This window comes from Aythya ferina (genome assembly GCF_964211825.1).
Source record: "Aythya ferina genome assembly, chromosome: 4".
Classification (NCBI taxonomy): Eukaryota; Metazoa; Chordata; class Aves; order Anseriformes; family Anatidae; genus Aythya; species Aythya ferina.
In genome coordinates, this window is record NC_140300.1 from 7,878,220 (window position 1) to 7,899,715 (window position 21,496).

General features: G+C 40.1%; 1 protein-coding gene across 3 annotated transcripts; it reads left to right on the forward strand.

Annotated features, from left to right (window-relative positions):
* Positions 1-915: 915 nt before the first annotated feature.
* TACC3 (transforming acidic coiled-coil containing protein 3) lies at positions 916-20,299 on the forward strand. 3 transcript variants are annotated; one of them, XM_084519034.1, is made up of 16 exons: positions 916-1,079; positions 4,471-4,651; positions 4,799-4,944; positions 7,360-8,403; positions 9,588-9,681; positions 10,130-10,322; positions 11,007-11,059; positions 11,910-12,049; positions 12,138-12,249; positions 12,969-13,121; positions 16,312-16,388; positions 16,469-16,512; positions 17,422-17,582; positions 18,392-18,498; positions 18,711-18,831; positions 20,123-20,299. In XM_084519034.1, exons 2-16 carry the CDS (start codon positions 4,472-4,474, stop codon positions 20,189-20,191), a joined length of 2,694 nt encoding a protein of 897 aa, XP_084375160.1. In that variant the 5' UTR covers positions 916-1,079; position 4,471; the 3' UTR covers positions 20,192-20,299. The 3 variants fall into 3 exon arrangements, 2 of the variants coding, with proteins under 2 accessions (XP_084375160.1, XP_084375161.1); XR_014693015.1 differs by lacking the exon at positions 16,469-16,512 and having other exon boundaries at positions 946-1,079; XM_084519035.1 differs by lacking the exons at positions 916-1,079; positions 4,471-4,651; positions 4,799-4,944 and adding an exon at positions 6,317-6,620.
* Positions 20,300-21,496: the final 1,197 nt, after the last annotated feature.

Below are 21,496 nucleotides of genomic sequence, written 5' to 3' on the forward strand. Positions count from 1 at the left end.
TTATTGTGCCAGGGGGAGGAGAGGCAAAATACTATCAGAGCTGTGTGGGACAGTTGTGCAAAAGTCCTGAAGGTCCATGTGGATGTATTTATCAACACAGATTTCTCAACAGAACCAGAATTTAAACGTGAATGTAAAACTTTTCCAACTTCTGAGCTGATCCTGCATTGTTTTCTGTATCAGCAAATTTTTATTTATTTTAAAGGATCTTAATGGGGAAAAAAAAAAAAAAACATTTCATGAGCTCAGCACAGGCGTGACTCTCAGGGGACGCTCTGGGTTTTTACTTCCAGAGACCTCTCAAAAAGTCAGCCCAGCCTGCTGTAGGCTCAGACCTGACTCCTCCAGTCTCCTGAGAGAGAATACTAGAGCCTATTCCTGTGATTTTTACCCTTTTTTGCTTTGTGTGGGCATCAGGGTGTGTGTAGTATGGACTGATGAGCACAGGCAGGCACCTGCCTGAGTCCATAAATATCTCTATGGGCTTTCAGTGCTTTGCAGCAGCCCTCTTAGCTCACTTCCTTCTGCTGCAAGAGGGTTTTGGCTATTAAAATGTTGGTTTTGTAAAATGTCACACCAAAAAGTGGAGTTATTTAGCACAGGATTTACAGGATTTACGGACTCGAGTCTTTGCCCCCCAAATACACTTCAGTCCTGTGGGGGCCGAGCTTGGGGTGCCAGTAACACCACAAATTTCTCCAGAATAGCACTAAACACGGGGTTTTCTCCCCCCAAGAGCCAGCAGGTGCTTGGCCTAGCGAGAAGCGGGGCTGAGCCATTCAGCCATAACAGAGCGCCGCAAAACTACAATTCCCAGCATGCCTCACGCGGCAACACCCCCTTCCGAGGCGCCCTATTGGCGCGCCGCCCCTCTATCCCCGCCCCACCTGGCAGCGCTCTTTTCCTATTGGCTAAAGCGTTGTGAATGCCGCTTCCCATTCGCCGGTTGGAGCCGCCGTTGAAATTTGAAATCCTGAGGCGGCGGAGGTGGTGGCGGCTGTGGCGGAGGGGGGTTGGTGCCTGCTGGGTCCCGCCGCTGGACGCGCTGAGGGGGCTCGGGCCCGGGTCGCTGCCGGCAGGTAAGTCGCTGAGAGGGTTCCTTGGTGTGCTTTGGGGGGCGCTTGGGGGCCCCTTTGTGTTTTTTCGGGGGGTTGGGAGGGTTTTGTGGGTGTGTGTGGGGTCTTGTGAGGGGGTCTGTGGGGTTGGGGCCCAGAGGCAGGGCTCAGGGGGCGGCGGGGGGCTCGGGAAGGGCTTGGGGTCGTCCTTGGGGTCGTCCTTGGGTCTTGGGGGCGATGTAGGGGGGTCTCTGGGGAGTGGGGGTGAGGGGAGGGGGTACGGGTTTGGCTCAGTGGGATTGGGGTCCCCAGGGAGCTGGGGGGGGCTCGGTCAACAGAGATGCGCTTTTCTAGGTTGTTGAGGCCGCTTTTTGGTCCCCCATAAAGAAGGGAGGACGAGGGGGCTGGCTGCTGCCCCCCACGGCTGTTCTGGGCTGGGGCTGATGTGAATTCTCCCTCAAACGGTTTGGGAGTCGGGTGGCCTCTGTGGTCAGAGGCAGGCCACGACTGTGAAGGAGGCTGTTAACGGGAAAAGTCATCGCTGGTTCTGAGCTGAGGTGTTTGTGGTAGAAAGGAAAAACTTTTTGAGGAAAGTCCAAGTGAGATGGGCCTGTTTAGCCTAGAGAAGAGGGTACTGAGAAGGGATCTCACCAATCTCTACAAGTACCTGAGGGGGCCATGTGAAGAGGATGGGGCCAAGCTCTTCTCAGTGGTGGCCAGTGATAGAACGGTGGTTAACGGGTGTAAATTGAACCACAGGAGGCTTCATTGCCATATGAGGGAGAGCTTCTTTATGGTTTGGATGACAGAGCACTGGAACGGGCTGCCCAGAGAGGTTGTGGAGTCTCTTTATTTGGAGATGCTCAGAACCTGCCTGGATGTGGTCCTGTGCAGCATGCTTTATGTGATCCTGCTTGAGCGGGACTAATGATCTCTGGAGGTCCCTTCTAACCTCAACCATTCTGTGAAAAGATAACTGTCAGCTCTGTGGGGAAACACAGCAGCACGTGCCTTGGGTCACTTAGTGATGTGTGAGCTGCAGTTAATATGTGAAAACCAGCCCAAAATACCAGGTGTGAATGTTGGTTGTAATGTGTCACTCTGTCTGGGGTGAGTGCTCTGCATCTTAGCTGCTGGAGGGCTTCAAAAGGATAAATAAGTAGGAAAAAATTGCTTTTGCTTTGTGTGTTCAGTGCAGGCATTTGAGACCACACTGGTGTATTGGGTGTTGTGCCTCTGTGACTGGTAGTACCTAACAGGTAGCTGCTAGGAAGCCCTCAATTTATAAATTGGATTCACTTGTTGTCACCAGACTTATGTTCTCAAATTCGGAATGGAAGACTGCTGCTTGTACATAAATAAATATTCTTCAGAAACACGAAGCAGTTTCATCTTGGGATCTCTGAGTGGCCATAGTGGGGGAAAACTTGTCTTTCACAACCCCTACTTGCATGAGTTGGCTACTGACCACCTCAAACAATGTCATTTTTTTTTTTACTTAAATATTTTAAATAAATGCAGAATTTGACTTCTAGACTTAATATCTAAAAGTCTGGACAAAAATACACACATGTATATGGGGTCAATTTGTTAGCCATTCTAGTGATCTGAATCTGGTGCATGTGTAGCTGAATAACAAGCCTGAAGTCTTCAGGTGAGCATCCCATGCTTATGGAGCTTGTTTTAAAGGTGCTGCCAACTTCATCACATCTTAGGCTTTGTTTCTAAACTGATTGCACAAAATAACTAAAGAATTGCTATCCCAATTTTAGCTTGCACTGAAGTGTTTTATTTCAAGTTCTACAGGTTAATGTAAAAATATTTTATGTAAAATAACTTGGGCTAAAGTATGAGTGTGGTGAAAGCTAAAGAAGGAATGAAGAAATAGCAAATAGAGGCGTACTTGGCATTGCTTCCATATCTGTTGTTTGCATTCTATTGCTGATTAACACCCTGCTGTTGTCAGTCTCTCAGACAAAGAAGCTGAGCTTACTGGAGAGTAGGAAACAGACTTTCCCATAAGGATTATTGTAAGAGTGGGGAGATGAATATTCAAATTTCCATATTTAAGTCTCTGCATACAAGGGCAATGAGATTGAAAATGTGACAAAGCTTTCAGTGTGAGTGTTCTTGTTACCTCTTTACGAAAATTGAAATGATCATTTGGAGTCTCCCTCTGCTAATTTTGTTGACTGCATGATGGAGGGTGAAGAAAGAAGCTGATGGTCAGCTGTTTGTTCAAATCAAGCTTTTGAGATAACTTGGAATGGTTATCCAGTGCAGAAAGCCAACATCTCTGCTTGATGATCCTGGTTATCTTGCATAAGTGCTGTCTGATGCCTTCTAATTTCAATTCCTATGAAAGAAATCACTTTGTCAGAGGCCTGGCAGATAGCTGAACTATCCTTGGTGGACAATGGTTATGCCTAGATCTTGCTTAAAATGCTTCTTGTGCTCTGGTCCTTCTTGGTTGTTTCTGTTTGCTCAGTAGCAACACTGAGCATTGTTGCTTTAATGTTTAAAAACAGAGGAGACTCCAATGGGAATTAGAAGTAGACTGAGTTCAAGTACATAGAACATGTTGGCTTGCCTGGGATACTTGAAGTGTTCTTTTTGTATTTTTAGCTTATTTTCATCTTTGATCTTAGATGTTGTGGAAATTTTAGTTTCAAGTCTTTCACATTTTAAATATTAGTAAAATTAGACAAGTCTGTATGGTCTAGTGAAGCTTTGTGCATGTCTTAAAAGCAATATTTCATAAATATCTATTACTTTTTTTTTTTAGATTTACATACTAGTAATGTCTATACAACAAAGGATTCTTAAGTATATGTGCTTCACAAAAGCAGCATGTGTTCAGACAGTGCTGGAAAAAGCTGAATAATTGTATTCAGGACTCTGATCCTAAACACACCCTAACTAAACACATTTGTGTTTTGCTGATATACAATGTAGAAATGAGACCATGTGAATAAAATAGAGGAATGATTGTCATCTGCCCCTTGCAAAAGCTGTAATTTTGCTTAGCTGGATGCCCTATTACAAGAGACATGACTGCATGTCACTGCTGGTTTTAAGGGGCTGAGAATGAAGAAACTTGCAAATGATAGAGCTCCTTCTAAAGTATGGGCAGCTTAATTAGTAGGGTAGTATGTTAACTGGAAAGCATAATATTAGCAATTAACTGCCTAGACCACTAGCAAAAGCAGAGGGGCTGGACAAATGCTGCATTTAGATGCTTTCATAGTCTTGAGGTACCTTTTCATGTCAGGATTTTGAATGCTTTTAAGGCTGCTTTTGAAGCTTTTTTTTTTGCTAGCCAGTGTCAGGCTTCCAACTTCAGTTATCTGAAAGTGCATCTGGCTGACCACACCCTCTCATTCATGCAGTGATGTTGTATGTGTTGATATCCTAGAATGAGTCTGCAGATTTTAAATGCAGAAAATGGAGAAAATGGAGAAAACATCAGTGATGATCTAACAGCGGAAGACTGTGGTTTTTGCTTCGCACCACCGGAACCTACAGGAAGACCTTCCATTCTGCGCCTGTCCCAGAAAGAAAACTTGCCACCAAAAAGCGTGGCAAAAGCTATGAAGGTAGAGTTTTGCTTTCATATTGGTTATGTTCTTCTTCCTCCTATGATCTACACTACTGAATGCGTATGCTGTTTGGAGCTTGAAGATGTTCTGGTGTTCATGTTCTTTTTTTCCTTCCCCCTGCTCACCCCTGTCCCTTTCTTAAAGGTAACCTTTCAAACTCCTCTAAGAGATCCTCAGACTCGAAAAATCTTGAGTCCTACCATGACGGACAAACTTGAGTCTACTTTCACACTTGATGATTGCAGTGAAGCCTTTCAGGATGATCTTTTATCTGCACCCGTCAGTATTGAGTAAGTAGAGTATTCACTGCTAGCAGCATTAGCAATGGGGGACATCTGCAAGCTAATTTTCCCCTTTTTAAACCTGTATATTTAAACTGTAATACAATATTTTGTAACGAGATGGAAACAGTAAAAATTAATGCTGACTTGATACACAAACTTCTTTCAAAGATAACTGTTACTACTTTTAAGAAAGCCTTCTTGTGGTTTGTAATATTGAATATTGAACTACATTTTTAATTCCTTTACTAACTGATGACTATAATAAGATATATTTCTTAGTGTATTTACTAGTAAGCATAAATAATTTAAGAGAAAAGTACTTTAGGCAGAGAATGTGAAACTGCTTCCTATGGTAAGGTTTTCATGCAAGGCTATGACTATTCTGAAGTTAATCAAGCCTTAAAACTCCATCTTTATGTAAGGTACTGCTTTATCTCTTTAGGCTTTCTCCTTAGGATACGTTTTCTGGAGGGTTAGCTTGAATTGCCACCTTGAGCCAGTGAGTGTTAAGATTAAAGGAAATCTAATAACACAGGGAATATCATGTCAATTCCAAGTAAGAACAGTCTAGCAGCCTGGGTCTTAAGGAGCCTGGTGACACCTGTCTAGAGAAGAGCACAAGGTCTGCAATGTTACAGTTTAGGGTTTTGTAACCTCTCCTTTACTACAAGTGTTGTTATAATGGTATAATGATAAAATATCTAAATAGGCAAGCCTCAATGCATATTTTTCTTACTGAATTTTTCAGCCCCTTCTTAAACTTCTGCAAACATCTGGTGTCTACAGTGCCCAGTGACAAGAAGTCTCAGATCTTAACTTTTGTCTTCTGTGAGGAAGCACATCCTTTTGTTTTCAGCTACTCTATAGTATTCATTTGATCCCAATTCTTGTGTTTGGGACAGGGAGAAGAGAGAAAGATTGAATGCTTACATGTTCATTAAACATTTAGGTTTGCTTCAGCTGTTAATTTGTATGTAAACTTCAGTTGAGAAAAGTACATCTGAGCAAACCACCTCAATTCTTAAGTAACTTAATTGTGTTTATGCCTCAAACTTATTGCTTAAATGAAGATTTGGTACATACATGGCTCAGTTCAGTTAAAAAGGCTAGCACCAAACTGGCTTTAGTTAGGGGGATGAGTGTGTGTCAAGATACCACTTTGGCTGTGCATAGCTTTTCTACATTTAAAATATAAGAATCTGCTTGCAGCAAACAAGCTAAAGGAGTGGGTCTTGCTGAAAGAGGTCACTTTTGACTAGTTTCTGAATAAATTAAGCAAAGTTTCAAGCAGGTGTCTTGCTCTGGGCTGGCATTTATTAGGTTAAGCACTGAAGGAGAATGGGAGGGGCCTGAGCAGTTGAACAAGTCTGGGGCTGAACTATAGCAGGGAAGAGGCGCTCCAACCCGGTGAGAAGAACTTCCTGAACTCTATCTCCTGCCTTTGCTTTCAGGCTTATCAAAGTGGTATTTTTATTGACAGGCTTTTAATCATGTCCTGCTCTACAGCAGATATGAATGGCACATAGAAATAGCTACTTTGAGCAGGGACAAAACAATGGGAGGAAATCCTGTTTCAGGAAGTAATGGCTTAACTCTCTGTAGTCTGAGGCAAAGCCTCAGAAGTTAAGTAAAGTTTGGGGAACTAACGTGGAGAGCAATGACTTGTAGACTACCAACCAGTAGTGAGTACACAAACTCATTCTTTAACCTGTTTCTTCTGCTGGAGAGTCTTATGTTTTACTTACTGGAGAAGTATTTGCTTGTATACTGCTTTGCTCTTCAGCTCTTGTGTTGTATTGAGTTCAGAGTGCCTGAAATGTAGGATCTTTTTTTGACATATAGGCCTCTGCAGATGATATCCTGGTGGATACTTGCACCGGGGGGAAGGGGGGGGAAATCTGTTGGTGACCAGACAGAGCATTGACTAGAATGGGAGAACCTGAATCATAATTTAGTTTAGTCTGTCTTGTGACTTGGTCATGACTCATGGATGAAATTACACAAAAATGCACCACTTGTTGTGCCTTTCCTCAGACTCCTTGTTGTTAATAACTTCCTAAGCAACGTGTATTTCACACTGCTTAGTGACAGAGAAATGTCTGGAAGTTGTAGTGAGTACAGGTCATCAGAGGTGACTGGCGTAAGGTAACTGTGTGTAGAACTGATGGCTTAAGAATACTGAGTACCTTCAAAGATTGATTTTTCATGTAGTTTGTGTGTGCTAGCTCGTGATTTTAGACTACTTAGGTAGCATCTGGATTTTTGCTTTTAGGGCATTCTTTTGCTATCAGCTGCTCTCATTATACCACCAATTTTTATTATCTGAAGAAAGCTACTTAAGCAAATAGCATTTCACATCATATTTAAAGAGATATCTAAAAAATGGCTATATCATGTGTGATTTGACCTTTTTTAATGCAGCACGAGTCTTCAAAAGACTGAAGCTGAAGCAAGTAATACAGAGATAAATACGCAAATGCCAGAGAAAGTCAGTGCTGCTCCTTTCCCAGATGATGAGATGCCAGTGAAGAGCCGAGGTTCCTACAATATTGATTTTGATAACTTAAATGACATCAATCCCTTTCAGAGTTCAATGCAGCTTCAGAACTCTCCTGGAAATCTGCAAAAATCTCCTGTAAGAGTATCTAGCAGCTCTGGGAAAACTTCTGAAAAAAGTAGTAATTCTCTTCCACTGGATAGTACAGCTTCTTCAGCTATAGCAAGTACTGAGCACCCAAGTGAAGAGGAGAATACTTTTTTTGCTGGAAAAGAATCTGTTTTGACAGAGTTGGAGTCTAACAAACCCAAGCTGTCCCCAAAACAAACTATCAGTGACTCTGTGCAGGAGTCAACTTCCACAGAAGTAAACCAAGCTGGTAAATCTGGCAATCTGGGTCCTCGTAGCTCTGATATAACTGATTCTTCTAAAACTGGGGAATCAAAGCTTCAGAATGTTTCAGTAGCAGAAAAAGCTTCTGCAGAAGAGTTGAAGCCTCTGGAAGAACCTGCTGTCTCTAAAAGGGAACCCTCAGAAAAGCCTGGTGTCCCCAAAGCCGGACCAGTAAAACTGGAATTTGACTTTGATAATACCAGTGCTAGAAAACCACCGCCGAAGAAACTAGGTAAAAGGCCTGGTATTAAACCACCTTCCAAAAAAATTCCGACTACCAAAACAAAGCCAGAGAATACTGAAGTGCAAAATAAAAGTAATGTGGAAGATGAAATTCCTGTTCCAAAAGCATCTTATAAGTTTGACTGGGACAAACTTGATGATCCAAACTTCAATCCCTTTGGAGGAGGCTCTAAAATTTCCACCTCACCCAAGTGCTCTGAACCTAGCTCTCAGAAAGCTGACCTGCAGGAGGAGCTGGATCACACCTCACCAAGAAAGGAGCCTCTTCCAGTGGAGCAGGATAACAGACCAATTACTGGTGAAATTCTTGAGAAAAAAGAACCCAGAAGCCCGTAAGTAAATCTGTATAACTGAAAGCAGAAGGGTCTTGAACTCGTGTGAGGAAAAAGTAGTTAAATGGTATCTATCTAATAATAATTAGACTCCTACACCTCCTTGACTTTCTTCCTCCAAGGCTGGCTTGCTTATATTGCACATGGTAACCTTTAACACAACATGTTGCAGCAGCTAAGATTTTACTGGAGAAACCATGGCTAGCTCTTGGCAAAATGTATCTGTAAATTTGGAGGAAGGGAAGGGGGCAGACTTACATGGGAAGAGCATTAATGCTTTGGTCAAGTAGCTCTTTACCTACTCCAAGATGAAAGTGAAGTGTGAAATATCAGGTAACTATTATCTTTCAGTAAACAGGTAAGTAGGCAGTGTTGCATATCAGGTACTACATGGAAGAACTAGGCAGTTCTGTTCTATACTTAGTGTCTTGGCTGAACTCAGAGGTGCTGTTTCTGCCTTGCATTAAATGGTATCTGAATGCTATCTCCCAAATATATCTCCTAAAAATGCTGGTTATGAAAGTTCTATTTTTTTGGCACCAGATGAAGCAAGCTTCTCCTACTTGGGAATGGGAGATAATGTGTTGCCTTTTCTTGGAAGTGTAACTATTAAAATGTCAGCATTACAATAGGCAGCCAGGAACAAACCTGAAGGAGACTGCCAGGAGATGCTGATTTTAACAGAAATGTTTGCTCTCCCAGTGTACTGTAATCAGCTACTATTTACCAAAGGGGAAAGTTATGCTGTCAGCATTAACTGAAGTATTGGACCTCTCTAATGAAGTTCTATGGCTTACACCAAGAATCACAGTGTTATTTTGGTGGAAAGAGCAGCCTGCTTGTAATTCTGCTCTTAATTAAACAAAAGCCTATCTTTAGTTTAAAAATGTTGGGCTGCTCAAATGGAAATGAGAAGGGTGTTAAGTGAACAGGAACAAGTAATACTGTTGTGATTTTTCTGCTTCCCACATAGCACTGCTTCTGGTGGAGGTAGAGCTTTGTCATTTAAGTTGTGACCAGGCAAGACGGAGAATTTACATCCTCATCTTCTTTGAAGCTTCCTGTACTTTGCGGTAGAAGTGCTCAAATAAGCTTATTTATTCAGTGCTTCAGTATATCTCATAGATAAAATTCAGAACTGTCTATGACTGGGATTTTGACTTTTCCCTCCTCTTCCCACCAAGGGAGATCGGCAAACAGAATGTGGTAGAAGACAAGCCAAGAATGCAAGAAACGCCAGGAGTTCAAGAAGCTGAACTTCCAGAAGCACCGGCAATGGTAAGGTATAGAAAAGATAGCCAGCTTTTACCAAGTTGTTCCTTGGAACAAAGTTCTTTGCAACTTAACCTTGTCAGACCCATGTTTGATAATTTATCCAAGAAACAGTTTTTTTTTTTTATGAAGCTTCAGCAGTTCTAGAGTAAATGTAAACTATGTCGACTTGTCTTTTGAAGGTAGCATCAGAGACAGACAATTGGTGTCTTGGTATGTGGTATCATTTTTGATCAGCAGTTGCGTACGAGGACAAACACAAGGGTGTGGATTCTTAAAAAGTGACTCCTGTACTTAGTGTTGGTACTGTTTAGTTTCCCTGTCTGAATTACTGAGGCTTATTATCCTGGTTGCACAGCTAATTTGTGCCAAACCAATTTGATTATTAGTGACTTTCATATTGCATTTAAATTGTTGTTTTAAACAATAAAAAGGATTGTTCTTTTCTTTTCAGGAGAAGCAAATAAACCCATCTAAAGTGTCTCCAGCTAATACCCCATCTCAAGATAATTTAGTTTCTGCTGACAGTGGGAAAAGGTCAACGCCTGCAGAAGAAACTAAACCTAGCTCACACAAAACTGAAATAACAGCAGATGAGCAGACAGCAAGCACTGAAGCTGAAGAGTTCTTCAGACCATCAGCAGAAGGTAAGGATACTCCTTCACAGTAAAATGGAAAGATATTGTTATAGTAACTTCTGTGCATGTATTTCTTTTCAGTTTTAGTACTGATTTTAGCTTTTATTATCTTCCATTTCCTTCTTCTGGAAGGATTGTTGGGGGGAAAAGAAGCCCAACACAATAACTAGCAGGGTGGGAAATGTACCTGAGCTTACTTCTAACTTTTTCTGTATTAATAGGTTAAGCTAAATTGAAATAGCTGGCTATCAGCCATCAGCTGCTTGTGAAGATGAAACTTGTGTAGAAATAATTTATTTGGGGCTTCAGTGGCAGCTTTTCTTTTTTTAAGAAGAAAACCTCTGCCCTTAAAATCACTTCTGGTATTAAGGGGTTTCTAAAGGGAGAACACTGGAGCTATACAACTACCTGTAATTGTGAGTCTTGAGGGTAACTGCAAGCCCTCAGCACTTCTTGAATAGTCGCTGCTTATTGCTATATGGATGGTCATTCATACATTTTAGAACTCTTTGCCTGATTTTCATTTTATTTCTTTTTGAGATAAAAGTGCAATATCTTTTAGTAGATGGAAAATGAGCTCATGAGATAGGAGCACAAACTTATTGACTGTATACACCAGCATAGCTGTAGATGCTTCACTGTGAGATAGCAATGAAGATGCAATATTATCATATCATATCACTTCTTTTCCAGTTCTAGGAATGGGCAATGAAATAGACTATCTGGAGCAGTTTGGAACTTCATCAGTAAGTATTGTATTGAAATGCTTTGTTTGCCTCCCTGGCTGGGTGAAAAGGAAGCCATGAAGCCTTAAATGTTTTTGTGAAGTAACTTGACTTTGAACTTGCTTACAGAAATACAGGTTTATTTCACAGGAATGTGTCAATAAGGCATGGTGAGGAGGAGGGAATATAGTTATAAACAATTCTGCAAAGAATCAGATGTTCTATGCTTCCAGTTTGCAGAGTTTGCCATTTTTCTTACAGTGGTGAAGTTTGGATGGATGACATTTCCCCTCTCTGCCAAAATGGCAAGAACAGCATGCTTTGAAAGTGCAGGATCATTGTTTTGAAAAGATTTTTTAAGCCCTTCTGTTTCATGGGCTGTTTCAGGAAATGTTTCAGGAAATCTGACTCTGAATTGGCTATGTCATGTTTCAATCAGTTCAGCTCAGTTGTTTTTTTCTCCCGCTTTGGGCTGGAGTGGGAGTGGCTTTGAGTATAGAGTGAATATACTGAAATTAAACTTGGTTTTTAGTCATACTGTGTTTGTCCTTATTTTTATGTGAGTAAAAACAAAAGACAAGACTATGCATTCAGTTTACAGTACCATCTTTCAGTGTCTTTGCTGGTTTTGAATAGTTAGTAAAAGTTTGTCCTTTTGGCTCTATCTGTGAGCAGAGGACTGTTCACTTGATGTTACATAAGGACTTCAGAACTCGGTGCCCACAAGCTTATGTATTTTTCTCCTGAGAACAATACTCTGGCCACAGAAGAATAGGCTCACCCTCTCTCCAGAGGGTTATTTGTGTGGGGGTTTGCGTGTGTGTTATTCTATGAAGCAGCAAATCTACCAGTTTATGCCTCTTCCCCTCAGTTCAAAGAGTCTGCTTTGAGGAAACAATCTCTGTATTTGAAGTTTGACCCTCTGCTGAGAGACAGTCCAAGAAAACCAATTTTTGGCACTATTGAGACAAGTACAAGTATCATGACTGCAACTGCTCCACCACGGTATGGGTAGGTATTGATTTAATCCAGACTGTAGTATGTGGTGGTATAAGGAAAGGCAGCGCTGGAATATTATGTTGTGTGTGTTTGTTTTTAGCCCTGTTTCTGATCTAAGCAAACTGCTTGAGGAAGCTGAAAAGCCTGCAGTGAGTCTTCAAAATGAAGAGAAACCAAAAGGACTAGATCTTCTAGGAACATTTACAACTTCTGTAAGGATGTCTGGAGTGATACTGGGTTTCATGTCTTTATTTTGGGGAAGCGATCAGCCAGAATCTGGAGTTAAGACTTACACAGCTTTTAAAGATTGCAGAATATTTGAGGCTTATTTTAATTGTTGTCCTAGAAAGGTTGGTTAACTACTCATATCAAAGCTGAACTTTTGGACGGACTTAATTTTCTTGTATTACAAATCTTTTTTTGTGGAAACTGATGGCATTGTACATGGTCTAGGAGAATTTGAACTGTTTTTAAAAACTGCTTTAATCAAGCAATCTTTTTTCATACAGCTGAAGCCACAAAAATAAGACAAACTTCTATTTTAATTGCAGTGCTGAGATGAAAAGCACTTTTTGATTAAACTTGATGCCATACAGTGTAAGCTTCAGAGCAATGAACACCCTTATATGAACAGATCTGCACACAGTAACTCATACTGAAAAGGTGTTCTGTTTACTCATAGGGAATAGTATGGTGTCATAACCATCAGAAACACAGCAGATAATTGGAGGATAGCACTCTGTTACACCTCAGATAACAATGTAGCTTTATAAAATACCTACAAGATAAGAAAGCCATGGTAATTAAGTTATGGAGGTGTTTAGGGGGGCTTCTTATTGGGATATATTCATTTAGACTGAATAATCTATCAACAGTTAATGATTGCATAAAAAAGTCAGAATCACTTAACTCAGCTTTTACCTCCTCACAGGACACAGATTCCTTAATCCCAGACTCCTTCACTAGTGACATTTCTCCACTCCATTCTGCTGCTTCCACAGATGCTGCGGTGGATGCTATTATAGATGTACTAAAATATAGCCAAAAAGACATGGATGCAGCTGTTGAACTGGTTAAAAGAGAGGTATGGTGACACTTGACTCTGCATAGCCTTGAAAATTGTTTTTGTTTAGATTGTGTTGTAGAGTTCCATGCTTGGCAATTCTGTCAGTCATACTAGACATAAACATCTCATCTCCAAAAGTTTGTTGTGTTCTTGATAGGAACAATAGGTGTAGAACTCTGAAGAGCTGATATCTAAGGAAATATGTGAAACTTCACTTTTAGTTGGGTTCTGCCTTAGAACCGATGCATATTAAAAAGCATTCTTGATCAGATTTGGGGCTTGATACCAGTTATCAAAATATTTTTTTTAAACTACCCAGGAAATACCTATTCTTACCAGTGGGAAGGAGGGGCTGCGTTTTATATAACTATTCCAGTAAAGCAAGATAAATCTGTAATGTCAATTCAGCGTGGTGATAACTTTTTTTTTGTGGAACAGGGAGGCATGTCAGTATGTCCAGCAACTAAAATAAGTGCTGGGGAGATCCAGAGCTCCCTCTGGACTAACATTAGTTGGGAGGGGCAGAAAGAGTCAATGGGATTTTAAACATTGACTCACAGAGTGGCTGAGGTTGGAAGGGCCCTCTGGAGGCTGTGTGGTCTGACTCCTGCTAAGGCATGGCCACCCAGAGCAGGTGGCCCAGGACTATGTCCAGGTGGCTTTTGAAGCCCTCCAAGGAGGGGAGCTCCACAACCTCTCCAGGCAACCTGCATGGTAAAAATAATATTTCCTGATGTTCGGGAGGAACCTTTTGTGTTCTAGTTCTTGCCTGTTGCTTCTTGTCCTGTCACTGGGCACTGCTGAAAAGAGCTTGGCTTGGTCTTCTTTGCATCTTTCCTTCAGGTATATACAGACATGGATGAAATCCCCCTGAGCTCCTTCTTTTTCCATGCTGAACAGTCTCAGCTCTCCTCGTAGGATAGGTGCTCCAGGCCTTTCACTATTTTGGTGGACCTCTGGACTCTTTTCAGTGCTGGGGGACCCAGAACTAGACCCAGCACTCCAGGTGCAGCCTCACCAGTGCCGAGTTAGAGAAGGATTGCGAGAGGAAGGATTGCCTTTTTCCCTGCTGCTGATACTTTGCCTGATGCATCCAAGAATAGTTAGCCTTCTTAAGAGCAAGGGCGTGTTGCTGGTTCGTTTTCAAATTGGTGTCCACCAGGATTCCTAGATCCTTTTCTGCAAAGCTGCCTTCTAGTTGGGTGCCTCCCAGCATGTGTTGGTGCCATTTGTTCCTTCTGAGGTGCAGGACTTCGTACGTCTCTAGTGTGTTGAGGTCCTTCTAGATGACAGCATGACCCTCTGGTGAATGGGTCACTCCCTTTTGCCTCATCTGTGAACTCATTGAGGGTGCACTCTACCCCCAGTCATCCAGATTGTTAATGAAAAAGGTAAATAGGACTGGACCAAGTATTGATGCCTGAGGCACTTCCCTCATTATCTTCTGTAACTAAATCACTACAGAAATTGCTTTTGAAACCCCACCTTCTCCCTGATGCCAAAAGAATAGTGTATTCACTCACTTTAAAAAATCTGGATACTTAATTTATTATAGCTTTTGAATTATGTGAATTCATGAATACTGAATATTGTAAGAGAAGGACTGAAGCACCAGTTCCCATAAAGCTAGTTTTCACTTCAAAATTAACTGCAGAAGAAAAGCATTCTAAATTCCAAGTGAATATGGCAACCAGTAAATTCCCTTGGTGAAGGTGACCTGCAGCCTATTGCTGCTTTACAGTTCTTTTCTTTTTTAGAGTATAAAAATACTACCTTTTCTGGGAGTGACTTTTACCCAGTATGTTGTCTAACACATGAAATGGGAAATGTGTGGCTCCGGCAGGGGTCACCTCTTAGTGCACTGATCTGAAACAAAGAAGTTAGAAGAACAGGGAGCAAAGCTTCTAATATCTTGAACATAATTCTTTGAAGTGAGATATTAGAGCACCATTTTAAACATGGAGAAATAGTTGCAGCAAGGCAGGTGTGACTGTTATACCAGCTATTGGGGCTCTTAAAAATGGATAGAAGTGCTCGGGTTTACTGTATTAACCTGAAAGCAAGATGGATCGAATTTACGATTTTTGTGAAACACCTCAAGCTGAGATGAGAAGGAGGGAAAATGTGTTTTCCTCCTGAGCAAATGTATCATTTCATGAAAGCATGCTTTCTTGTCTGCTGAACCATTTCAGATGAGTTTGCTAATGAAAGCTTCTATCTTAACATGCTTCTGCTGTTTTAACACTTATTTCTAGCTTAACTATTATTGATGCCTTCTGCAGGCATACCTCTTGAGTTGAAATGTTCAGATTCTCCTTATTTTATATTCTTTTTCACTCATGACTTGCTTCCTGCCTTCTGAAACACTACAGTACACTTAAAATGCATTTACTCTTAAAACTGCTTTTAAAAAAAAAAAAACAAACAAAACAGTATACTGCAATGTACCATGCAACTTTGAGAGGAAGACAGCAATAATTAAGTGCACTTACCTTTTTCTGTTCAAATTTCACAGCTGTTATGGGCCTTGTTTGATGTTCAAGGCCTCCCACACTGTGCAGTCAACTTATCAACATTATGGCTATTAATAGAAATTCCAGGACAAAACTGAATTCCTGGGGTTTGCACAAACTACTTAGTATTAAGCAGTAAAAGCACTCTTTGCTGTTACTGTGAGCTCTGCTTTAATTAAACTGATGTGAAATAGTTACATTTATTTTTAAGATGACTGAGGTGTCTTAAATTTGGAAACATGTTAGGGAGTGAGTTGAGTATTGAATAAAGATGACTCCAAACAGCAAATTAATCTTGACCAGCTTAGTCTTTCAGTATTTACTGTCTGTCTTGTGTTATGATCAGTAGATGCGTGACTGACTTTTTATGATTTGTAAATAAAAAGGGAATATATGTCACCTGAGAGCATTACTGGCCAATGAGCAATGTGTAGGATGGATAAGAGCAAGCAAGTGGTGGACTTGCCAGCTGAGAGAATTTGGTAACGCTGGGAATTGTGCAGTTTGAGTTCTAGTTTTCACGTACATCTTACTTGACTCAAATTTGTAAAGAAATGTTTCACTTTGAACCTGTTAGGCAGTTAGAGTTTGAAATGGGGAAAATTAAGTATAACTAAGCTACCCTTTGGACCATTCCTAGTATCAAATCTTGTATCACTTCATGTGAAAGAGACATGTTTACTTTTCCCTGAAAGGTTGAAGAGAAACAGTTGGAGACTCTCGAATGGAAAAAGAAGTATGAAAAGCTTCATATGGAATACAAGGAAATGGGGTAAGTATCTCTTCTATGCCAGCTTATTTACTGCAGCTGCTTCTTCCATCTTATAGTCTAACTTTCTTTTCTTTTTATAGAAAAATAGTTGCTGAGTTTGAAGGTACAATAACCCAAATGATGGGTAAGTTCTGAATTTGCATTTGAAATTATTCTGGGGGCTGTGCTTAGCCTAAGGTTGCCAACTGAACTGTTTCACTTCTGATGTCATTAATGTTTCAAGTGCTTTGAGGGTGAATAAGGTTTCAGACAAGGTACTTAGAGGGTAACATTTCAATGAATATTCATATAGACATGGCTGTGTGTTGATTTAGTAGATAATAATGACATTGGGAGGCAAGCATGAGCACATCTAACATCCTCTGACACTCCAGTGGACTGTGAACTACCAGTTTATTAAAACTGGCAGATCCAGATGTCTGCAGCTTGCTTAACGGTTCATTATCTGGCCTTAATTAAGCAATGGGATGTCAGTAGGAGATCTTGCTGGACTGATCTGCCCTCTGCTTCCATCAAGTTTGTCTTCCTAACTTTTGAAGCACATTAAGTGAAGTTCTTGTTACATAGGTACATTGTCCTAGCTGAGAAGTGAATTAGCCAAATCTGTGCCTTGCTTAAATGTAGTTCCTTTTCAGGAAACTGAAGAGTATGCTGTGTCTTTTGTATGTATGCTTTTTTTAAAAGTAAGCCTATGGGAAATGTAGCTCAGGCGTGCTAGCGAAAAGTTGTCCTGGAAAGGTTTGCCAGGCTAGTTTGTCTTGTTATCCCAGTCTTCTCCAGTTATTCAACTATTGTGATAATCACAATCTTTAATAGCCTTGGGGTTAGTACAAGAGAATATGTAGCAAACTAAGAGAATACTACTACTTTACTAAAAGTAAAGATACAGCCTCCTTTTTGGAGGAGACATTATGCTATGAAAACATCTTTTCACAGTGTTATCTGGTGGGTTACTTGTCCATATTATAGATCTAGCTTTATACTAATTCAATAACAATCATTAATGTAACCCTGTTACCTCCGATTTCTTTAGAGGATGCTCAGAAGCAAAAGGAGCTTTCAAAGAAAGAAATGCAGAGGATGATGGAAGAGAAGCAACAAGTTATTTCAGATCTGAATTCTATGGAGAAATCTTTTTCTGAACTCTTTAAGAGATTTGAAAAACAGAAAGAAGTGCTGGAGGGTTACCATAAAGTAAGATGCTATAATGCAAATAATATTCTTCCAAGATAAATAAGACTTCCTTTCCTATTAGAGAAGATCATAAGTTATGCATTTCTAGAGCAGCCATTAATTAGCTAGTAGAGGCACAGCCTGTAAAACAAGTTGTCTGCTTTAAAGATTTAAAAATGTTCTATTATATTTAGTGGCTGGCTTAAAGTATGATAATGATCTTTCTGTTAGAAGCCAAAGGCTTTTCAAACAAAAATGAGCTGTTTCTTATTGTATGCATATTGGTTTTTCTGTTAATTATGAGGAACAAATCTATTGTAGCAACTTGTTGCATAAGGACAGCTTGTTTTCCCCTATGTAGCATTGAATGGGTACTGAAGAGGATTTTCTATTACAAGTCAAAATGATATACTTTACTGAATGTTCTCTAGCTTAAACTGGTGAAGTCAAACATACTCAGACTAGAAGAATGAAGTTAATGATGATCATAAGCTATGGTTTCTTATACAAAATGCTTAGACTTATTCAGCAGAAACCTATGCAGGACTTCATCTTGCATTCTTTCCATCCCTCTGCCCTGCTTTCCAAAGCCCTTTCCTTAGCACAGAGTTAAAGCATCACCTGGAGACAGTGAGTTGCTGAAGTCAGGAGTTGGAATTAGTAGGGAGACTTGGCACTTGTTTCATAGCTTATGTTACTTGGCAATTTTTCCTCTTACTCTGATTGCTAAATACTGTCACTTTGGTGTAGTTAAGTTGCTGACTTGTGCAAAGTCTTTCCATTTTACCAACTAGTACATAAAAAGCCAACTAAACTTCTTCCTGTGGCAGAATGAAGAGGCTTTGAAAAAATATGCTGAAGAATACCTGGCTAGAATTAAGAGAGAGGAACAGAGATATCAGGCACTAAAGGCACATGCTGAAGAAAAGCTGCATCAGTAAGTACCATGCCAAGAAGCCAAGTACTAAGAGTGAAATATGCAGTTTTCCCCAGTTGCTGTTAAATGGGGTTTGCTTATGCCAAAACCTGGCTTAAAGTATTGATTTTGGGGGGTTGATCTTCAAAGAATGAGAATCTAGTGTGATTCTATGAACAGTCATACTGTGCTGTTTGAATGTGATAGAAACATCCATTTTGCTTCAATTCCAGAGCAAATGAGGAAATTGCCCAAGTACGAAGCAAAGCTAAATCGGAGACTGCAGCACTCCAAGCCAGCCTCCGCAAAGAACAAATGAGGATCCAGTCTTTAGAGAGGAGCCTTGAACAAAAGGTTAGTCAAAATGCTGTGATTGAGTCTTTTTAATCTATTGCCTTAGACAAGCTGAAGAAATACCTTGCACCACTACTAGAAATAGTCCTAATAACTGCTGTTTTAGGTGACTGCTGTCCAGGTAGGTGTTGGGAAATAAGTACTGAAATTGAGTCTTGACATAATTGATGTGTGCCTTATCTGTATATAGATTTTTTTTTTTTGGAGCAAAAGGGCTTGTTGATGGGTCATAGAAATGACCAATTGAGGCTGCTGTCTCAGGATGCTCTCTAAACTACTGAAGGAGTTAGTGTTTTGAAACTTAAACACATCCAAGAGCAGAATCTGGAAATGATCTTGAATAACTGTCTGATTCAGCTTGTTTGTAGACACATGATTTGTAAGCCATTAGCACTAGTCAAGCTGTTTTGTATTGGCTGAACTCTTTCAATATTGTTCAGGCCCTTAATCTTTATGAAACACTGCGATCAAATACACTTCATGGATGAAGTCTTGAAATGCTTTGTAAAGCCACATCAGTCTCCTTTGTTAGAACAAATAAATAGAAATATTTGAGGGTTGAAACATATATTGCTGGAAGTGCATGCTTTTAGTTCTACTGCATCGTGGTTGTACTTCTGCCAACACTGAAGACTCAAAAACAGATAATTCTGATTCATTCCTGCTGTTAAGAAAAAATATCCTGTATTTATGTCTTCACGGTTATGGCTAAGGTTTGAATAAATAAGTAAACAGTAGGCCTATAACTAGAAAGATGAGATGAGTCATTTAGCAGAGAACTATTTTTTTCCTGTTTAAGATTTGATTTTTCTTTTTATTTTATGTTAGGAACTCTTATTAAAATGGTTTAACCACTCAAGCAATTAACACAAGCTGGAAACTACTACCACATGTCGGTAAAAGTACCGAAGCATCATCCCATGGAGATGTCTGTCTTTTGAAGTTTAGAATCCAAACCATTGCTATCATCTTGAATTTCAGTATACCTAACAAAATGACCTTGAGTCTGAAAAGTCTAAGTTTACCAAAATTTTTAGAAACAAATTGATCTATGGAAATCTGTTGAAGTAGAGAGAAACTATAGTTAAATCTGCTTCACTTCCTGGGGCTCTTAAGGGGATCTACATGATATCTACAAAGTAGACTGTCCCTTTTGAGTAAATTTCTGTAAGTCACTAGCATATAAATGGACTTTCTATTCCATGTTGGGAAGTGTGGCTTATTGTGACTCAGCTTGCTACCTGTAGTATACCTTACATGTACCTGTAACTCTTCTTTTTTTCTTTAACAGGCTAAAGAAAACGATGAACTAACAAAAATCTGTGATGACTTGATTTTGAAGATGGAAAAAAATGCATAGCTTAATTGTTCTTGTAAATATTTCTAGTTTTTCTGACTTCCTGTCCCGTGTGTTCATTCAGTCTTTTAATTATGTATTGGGGGAAAAAAATAAAACTTCACGTTTGCACTCCTCTTGTATATTATTATCTCTTGTTGGAAATGTCAGTTTACTGATATGTTTATAAATACTGTAGTTCGATTTTCTCTTCTGGTATGTATCAATATGTTGCCTACTTTCACATATGTCAGTGGAAGGAAAAACTTCTAATTGTCTTACCCTCAGTCTCTTCCCTGTGTGAGAACACCAAGATTCTGTGATGACCTGGCTGCTGATGAAGGTCAGCATTAAGGCCATGTCTGTCTTTCACTTCCTGCTGTGTCGTTCCAGTCAAAACTTTACAAAGTTAGAGGACTGTAGTTTTAAGCAGACTAGGTGTCACATCCTGTCAATGGTGACTTATGTTCCTTCTAAATAAGAGACGGTTGTGAATCTTGAGAAGACCTGATAGCTGTTTGCAGTAAACCAGGCCAATTACTGATCTTGAAAGTGAATACTGAGCAGAATATTGTATAGGAGTGTTTTGTACTTTATTTCCAAGCAGGGCTTGGCGGTGGGGGGAAGAAGTTGTGGGATAATTTTTTCACTTAGTGATGTAAAAAAAAAAAAAAAAAAAAAAACAACTCGAACTTCAGCTTTTCTTTATTAAAAGAAAAATATAAACATGAGCTGAAGTGATTTGTTTTCAGATGAGCTAAGATGCCAAGGGACTGGAAAACAGGACAGACTTGCTTGCTACTCTACTGCCGTAATATTTTTCAAGTCATTAGTCTGATACTATTGACTTTCCAGTCAGCCATCTAGAGCTCTATGCCACTCTTACAGAAAGGCTTTGAGGAATGTAGTAGGCTGCAGGTCACAGGTCATAATGAAATCAGTTTTAATTAGGACAGAAGTAGATACGTCAGATAAGTTATTACCTAACAGACCTTCTACAGGATTGTCTCGTTGTGTAAGCTATAGTTTTTCATTTAATATTACTGGGAGGTCATTCCCTCACTTGCCTAACTAGTAGCTGCATTTTTCTCTCAGAAGAGTTGTTGCTGCCGGGTGTGCTTGTAGCTGTACTTGGAGCTCTTCCCTTATTTGTTAAGGGTAGTTTGCTTGGGGCAGGAGGAAAAATGACTAACAGTACTTAAATCATAGAATCCGTGGTATACTCTGGCTAGGTAGCTACTCATCATTATTGGTATGTTTACAGGAAGCTGTATGTAGCTAGAATACTCGAGACCTGTTCCACTCTAGGGTTAACTAACACTTCAAAGC

Coding starts and splice junctions, on each gene's coding strand:
- TACC3 (XM_084519034.1), top strand. CDS start 4,472: ATGAGTCTGCAGATTTTAAATGCAGAAAATGGAGAAAATGGAGAAAAC. Junction 4,945..7,359: donor TCTGCACCCGTCAGTATTGA/GTAAGTAGAGTA, acceptor TTTTTAATGCAG/CACGAGTCTTCAAAAGACTG. Junction 12,250..12,968: donor TAGGAACATTTACAACTTCT/GTAAGGATGTCT, acceptor ACCTCCTCACAG/GACACAGATTCCTTAATCCC.